This window comes from Buceros rhinoceros, unplaced genomic scaffold (genome assembly GCF_000710305.1).
Source record: "Buceros rhinoceros silvestris isolate BGI_N320 unplaced genomic scaffold, ASM71030v1 scaffold8950, whole genome shotgun sequence".
NCBI classification, from domain to species: domain Eukaryota; kingdom Metazoa; phylum Chordata; class Aves; order Bucerotiformes; family Bucerotidae; genus Buceros; species Buceros rhinoceros.
In genome coordinates, this window is record NW_010388978.1 from 27,552 (window position 1) to 34,372 (window position 6,821).

The 6,821-nt window shown below is 46.6% G+C and overlaps 2 protein-coding genes across 3 annotated transcripts in view; both read right to left on the minus strand.

Moving 5' to 3' along the window:
• Positions 1-69: 69 nt before the first annotated feature.
• Positions 70-1,251, minus strand: LOC104490062 (actin-like protein 7A). Its single transcript, XM_010132306.1, has one exon. It carries the CDS (start codon positions 1,249-1,251, stop codon positions 70-72), a length of 1,182 nt encoding a protein of 393 aa, XP_010130608.1.
• A 2,446-nt stretch (positions 1,252-3,697) lies between these two features.
• Positions 3,698-6,821, minus strand: part of APTX (aprataxin) — a 10,168-nt gene continuing 7,044 nt past the window's right edge. Inside the window, exons 6-8 of one of the 2 annotated variants that reach the window (XM_010132283.1) lie at positions 5,131-5,357; positions 4,203-4,306; positions 3,698-3,908 (exon numbers count right to left, since the gene is read on the minus strand). In XM_010132283.1, coding sequence (XP_010130585.1) covers positions 3,763-3,908; positions 4,203-4,306; positions 5,131-5,357 — 477 coding nt within the window. In that variant the 3' untranslated portion in view covers positions 3,698-3,762. The remainder of the gene's footprint in view (positions 3,909-4,202; positions 4,307-5,130; positions 5,358-6,821) is intronic. The other variant, XM_010132275.1, reaches the window with a different exon arrangement.

Below are 6,821 nucleotides of genomic sequence, written 5' to 3' on the forward strand. Positions count from 1 at the left end.
GAAGGGAGGTGCTCCTGATTCAGGTACCCTTTGTCAACATTGGTCTTTCCAGTGCACCCAGTATCTTTCTCAGAAGCACTTCTTAAAAATGCAGGAAGGACCATGTTCTTCATATTCACACTTGTTAACCCAGAGCTCCTGGAAGGAGTGGAGGGAGGCCAGAATAGACCCACCAATCCAGACAGAAGACTTCCTTTGAGGAGAGGCGGCTGTGATGAGGGTGTCGTTGGGGCACATCCTGTCCAGTTCCATCTGGAAGCGGTTGGCAAAGCCCTCCATCATAGTGCTGCCCCCGCACAGCAGGATATTCCCTGCCATTCTTTTGCTGATGTTAGCATCACACTTCTTCAGACAGGCGATTGTCAGCTGCAGAAGCCCTGGCTGCTGGGAGCCAAGTAAGGCTGGTGTGAAAAGCGCTTCGGCACAGAGGAATCTCTCTTTGCCTACAGTGACGTGGTGTCCATCCGGCAGCTCGTAATCCATCTGTTGTTTCTGGACCGGCAAACTCAAGTCCTGGCCAAGGTCCAGAGAGGTGTAGCAACATTTCTCTTTGAGATCTTGTACAATGTGTAGCTGCTGTTCTGTGAACGCGTTTCCAGAGTCATTTAGTAACTTCGTGAGATAACGTGTGATGTCCAAGCCAGCATAATCGACTCTCCTGCTGGTGCTACATACAACATAACCTTCATAGATGGGAACCACGTATGAAGTGCCATGGCCGCTTCCCACCACGAGAGCAGAGGTTTTTCCGTAAGAGTACATGGATAAGTGGGACTGGCAGGCAATGTGGATGGCAGGCACATGAAGCCCTTCAAACATCATCTCGGCATATCTCTCCTTGTAAGTGATGGAGCACAGGGGAGGCACTGACACCAGAACAGCATGGTCCTCAGGATGAATTCTCATCTCTGTCTGGAAAATATACTCCAGAGTGTCTTGGACACAGTTCCAGTCCACCACTATGCCGTTTCTCACTGGGCTGAGGAGTGGTAAGGGTACGCTGCCTTTCTGGAGCTCTCTTCCAACAAAGGTTTCCCTTTGATTGCTCCAGCTCTCCCTTACAGGCTTACCAATTGTAGATGAAAAAATGTGGGTAGGCCCTGGGTCCCCTGCAAAGCCACATTTGCAGTAACCAGTGCCAATGTCTACGACTACTGCTTTAGTCTCCTTTGTGGCCCTGAAGCTCTCCTTGGTTGCAGACACATGCCTGTCCCCTGAAGGCTTCAAACCGCTTGCGTGTGCTGCTGCCATTCTCGCAGACCTCCCCACGCAGCTGTGACTTCACAGAGCAAGAGCTGGACAGGCTTCTCAGCAGCGCTGCCGGGCCACCACTCCTGGGGGCAGCACAAGCAGCAGATGCATGCCTGGAGCCCTGGTGGCAGTGGTTCCTTTGCTGCCACTGACTTATGATGTCACACATAGACTTGCCCCTCAGAAACCAGGGGCCTGCATGAACACGTGTGATTGTCATGACTTAGCCGTGCTCCATTTCTGGATGGATGGGTGGATCGCAGGGGTTTGTGCCTCACTTTGTCCTGCTCTGAGAGTACTAAACCACAAGACACCCACCCAGATGTGACAGGCTGTGCGACATAAACAGAGCATTTAACTGAAACACTGAGGTGTTCCTTTCTGGCCTGCTTTTGTGGTGCAATGAAGACCACAGTTCTGCAGCATTTGCAACTCTTTTGGTGCAAAATATTTCCTGATGCTAAGCGCTAGAGCACTGCTCCACTTCTGGGGCCAGGGAGGCCCCACTCTGACTGTGTCACGTGTGAATCCCTACACTGGCTGGGCTTTTGGCTTTTGTTTGGGTTTTTTTTAAGTTTTGCTATCTAAAGTAAGGCATAATATTACTCCTGTGACTGGTGTTTGAAATTAGGCCACAGCCAACCTGTCAGTCTTACTGTGCCCCACTATGCTACAGGAATGTCTGTTCTTTCCCAGCAGCAGCAGGTCACTATTTCCCAATCAGAGCGTGTGCAGGAGCACCCTGCTGCTGCAAGGCAGGGCATGGAGGAAGAGGACCCCTCCCCACAGAACATTTATCAAGAGTTACGAACAGCATTTTCCTTGTATCACAAAAGCACTGTGTGCTCTCTTACTGAGAGCCATTTCACCCAGAGGGCATATACTGTCCCGGCTTGGGTTAGAAAAGAGTTAATTCTGTTCAGTGATTTCACTTTTCAGCTCAGACTCTGCTCAGTGACGGCACTGTCTGAAGTACACGGCATGTTTTTGCAGACCGGGTCTGCTTCAAGAAGGGATAACGTTTGATGTTTACAGTTAGTACTAGGTGACTACAAAGGACAGTTATGCAGAAAGGCTCTCGCTTAGACTTGCTCCTGTGCAGACCAAGGTCCCTGCTCAATCCTGTGTCCCACGGTGGGGGTGCAGTAAGTGAGAGGCCACACCTGCGGGGAGGAGCAGACGGGACAGCTGACCTGAAACTGACCAATGAGATGTTCTGTCCCATAGAGGTCATATTCGGTATAAAGCTGAGGGGTCAGAAGGGTCAGTTGCTCTTTTTCAATGGCCATTGTCTGAGAAGGACTCTGTCCTTTCTTCTCCCTTCAATCCCAATCTCTGCATTCCAGAATCCAGCTCCTGAATCCAGTTCCTGTTTGCCTCCAAGTCCAGTCTGGGCCTTCCCCAGTGCCCACCCACAGCATCAGTGGGGATGGTAATGGTGAGGTGGTTGCCGTAAGGGAGGTTGTTTTCTATATTGGTTTTGTATATATCTGTATACATTTCATCTTATTACTATTTTCATTAAAGCAGTTTCCGTTTTTTTCCCAGGCTGTAAGTCTCTCTCCCTTATTCCCTCTCTCTTCCCCTTTGGGGAGGGAGTAGGTTAATAGACAGCATCTGTCTTTGTCCAGTGGCCAGCCCAGCCCTAACCCTTGGCATTTATTTAACAAGTAAAAGCTGGGCTTAGAATGAAATTGAACCCTACAAACCAGTTCTGGACCCAGAAAGTTTTTGTTACTATTGCTTTGCTGCCCATTTGGACGACAATCAAATGGTAAGAGGCTCTGGGGGGCTGTAAAGCTGGTCATTGTGTATTATACATCTATTTTTACAAATAAACTATTAAATTCATCCTTGTACGGGAAAGGGACAGGCTGCCACTCTTCGAGCCTGAGCAGTGCCTACCCTGGAGCCCTGGTAAGGGGTGATGTCTGCTCTACAGACAGCTAAGGGGCAGTTCAGCAGCACTGGGATCTTCTCGCCAAGCTGTGGCACAGTGACACATCTGTACCTGATGCTCCTTCCCATGCACTCCCAGTACATTCCTCTGACAGTTTTGCTGTCAGCCACACCAGCTTCTGCAACATTAACACTTAAGAGAAACTTTAGTGACTGGCAGAAGACATAAAGAGAAAGAACTCTAAACCATTACTTGTTTCTTTCCTTTCTCAGTAGAAACCCAGATCTGGGCTCAACGCCTCAGCTTCTGAATTAAAATAAATCTTCCATCCAAACCAAGCTCTTCTCCAGACTTCCGCTGACATACGCAGTGTGGCAGTACCACAACAAAGCGTCAAACACACCTTCCCTTTCAGAAGTCACTTTATTTGATGATGTGGGTTTTTCGTCTCAGCTATCACGGTTACTACGCTGCTGTCTGCAGGCTACTTTTCCCCACATTACATTTGTCATTGCAGTTAACAAAAAACATACATGCCCACTGACATTTCCAGGTCTTTCTTTTAGCTTGAAATCTGTAGACAGGTTGTAAAATGGTTTTTTGCATTTCAGCTAGTGTCTCCTGAGATGATCCTTTAACTGTGGGATAGTGGCCAGCTGTTGTTTGCAACGATGGCATCTGAGGGGCAGTTTGAGAAGTTCAGAGACATGATCTTCCACCATCACTTTTCCCTTGCTTCTTACCATCTCTATCACATCTGAAAAAAAATAAGAGATCAGAGGTATTAGGACCGAATAGCGTCATGAAATGTGACTCTGAAAAATCTCTGCGCACCACTTCGCGTGCACAAGGTCTTATCACTGCAATCTAATTTGAACCAGTTGTGAAATCTGGCTGACTTTGTGTTGTTCCCCAGTTCCTGGAATTTCATAAAACCTTTCACTTACTACAACAGAATTCATGGCTTACACCTTCGTTTGGGAAAAAAGCCCAAGGCTGGAACTACCACAAGCAGGACTACGTGTTATGGAATACCTTTTGTAATCATTACCTTCAGAGTTTAAGAAGTAGTCTGTAGTAAAAGAGTTCCAGTGCTTTTTGGTCTTCAGGGCAGGAGAATCAAAATCCTGGCTGATGACATGCAAATGTAGCTGACTGGAACAATACAGTACGTAGATAAGAGAGGAATCACGTTAATGCTCCAACTTGTTCTGCAGTAGTATCAGCTGCAAATACGATTCGGGAGAGTCGGACTGCCAGTCTGACATTTGACCCACAGTCCCACGACAGAAGAAACCCAGCCTGTTCTGGAAGCACTGTCTTATGCCAAGCGTTTCATTTAAACAGCCCAGGTCACTAGTCTGCGTGTTCTGTTGGCCCCTAACTACAGTCTGTTTTCCTGCTAGCTTCCAAAAAAGGTACAGACAGTGGTTTTAATAAAACAAAGGTTTGAACTTTGTGGAGTACCTGAATGGGACTCGATCAGTAACTCAAAACTTTGTCTGAGAACTGGAGGACAACTTGGGAACACTACTGCAATACCCACAGGCATGTGGACCTCTAAGATCTGGATTTAATTATCCACAGATCCTTGCTCAGTACCTGGCAGGACTTGATAGGCTCAAGAGTCACTCCCCAATCCCAGACCGGTGCCCTGGGAGCGGGCTGCCCCAGCACTTGGCCTCTTGCAGTGCTGCCTCTGTCACAGGGACTGGATGTGTGTACTGCACAGCTACAGACCTTTGTTAGAGGAACCCAACCAGCACTCCCCACTTGGACTCAGACACCTGAGTAGCCCATTGGCATGTACACAGAAGAGTGTGCCGAACAGTGCCGAAAGGACTTGGACACCACACTGTCTGTAGTGCTTAGGAGGATTAGCTGTCTTTCAGCAATGCCGGATCACCTCACAGATTGAGCCCCAGATCTGTGTAACCAGAAGAACAGGGTCTGCACCTGATGACTTATCTAGGTCTTACCTCATGCTGGGGATAGCATGGTAGCCCAGTCTGAACTCCAGACTCTCTCTGGCCGGGCACTGTTCGATCATTTTTTGCCCAACTGCATGCATATGTTCCAGGAGTTCAAGATGGTCCCGGGTGACTGACTTCAGGCTTGAAATAGGGTCCCATGGCAAGATAAGCCAGTGGTAACGTGCTTTGGGATATTTATCCTTGATGACTACAGTCTTTTCGTCCTTGTAAACCTTGAAAAACAAACAAATAGATCATTTACTGATTGAAAGCTAAGTATCTTATTCCTGTTAGTGCATTTTGAGGTGTTACTTATCTGCACATCCCCTCGTGGTTGCCGAAGTTCCTAAGTACACCTACACGCTGCTAGCGCAACTGGGACTGCCAGGAAAAAAGCCAGGAAATGTTACGAGATGAGTAAAGCATTCCACTTCAAGGAGGACTTTTGCTGGAACTAAGCTGGTTATGTACCCTCTTCCATACCATGCAGCTACAGAGAGAGATGTTCCAGCATCCCTCTTTATATGCTTTAAGGAAAAAGCTTTTCATTCTAGCATACATATTGCTACAGGTGGATACAAGCTCTCTTGAAGGTCACCTGGACTCAAGACACCAGTGATATCTAGGAAACTCTACCTCCATCAGGCTGCAAACAAGCTTTGCAGTCACTGAAACAAAAATCATGGCACTGTGCTCAATATGGAGCACACAGGAATACCCTGTACTGCCTCATCTGTCACACATTTCTGGAGCGAAACACGGGTCTCAGAGGTGCTATAAACAGTGTGCTCAGTCCTGCAGACATCTGCCAGCATTACGGAGACAAAAACATTCAAGACTGAACTATTTCAGTTCATGCTACCCAGTGTGCCACTTTGTAAGATCACTCACAAAGGAAACAGACTCCTGTCTATCACATTATTCTTTCCCTGTTTTCATCTTGATTTACCTTCTGCAACCATTCAATGCAGCTGATGAAGAGGAACAGCAGCAAAGCATGTGGACAACACGGGGACAGCCTGCCCCCAGCAGTAAAAAACTGTCAGGTTCTGAAGCAGAAACCGTGCTGTGTCTCTGACCTCTGAGCAGCACATCTATTGGTGAGAGATGGATGATGTCTTTGTCATCTTTGCTAATTGTTCTCACATGTTTATATACAAAGCTGATCAGTCTTGCCCTGCTAGAAGGAAGATTAAAATTTTATCAGCATACAAATCACAGGACTGTTTCAGCGGCAAAACTGGTTGATGCTGTCATATTCTTATATACACACATTAGTGTCTGCAAATGAAGCCATGGGAAGGGGATCATGATCAGATGTTTTCAGAAGAAAGCACTATTGCCTTTTATTCAGTATCTGATTAAAAAGCAAAGATAGGAGTTCTATTGTTCGTGTATTTAATTCAGAACCACAACTAACAAAACTAACCCAAACAGTTGTGTTCTAACATTCAAATAACAGTTTTAAAACAGCTTAGCTTTTGGGTCAAGAAAGTACTGTCCCGAGAAGTGCTATATGAAATTCTGCTTAAGGAATGAAGATTAAGATTCATGTTAAAAAAATGAAGCAAATATTTCAATAGCTTCATAATTCCTCATAGAAAGACTCACTCATTTGAAACTGCTGGCATTTCCAGGAGAATGGACATCCAGTTGTCCTACAACTTGATACAGTTTAACAGTTTAGACTTGAATTT

Bases quoted from the DNA above. Each gene is read 5' to 3' on its own strand.
- LOC104490062 (XM_010132306.1), bottom strand. From the start codon at position 1,251: ATGGCAGCAGCACACGCAAGCGGTTTGAAGCCTTCAGGGGACAGGCAT.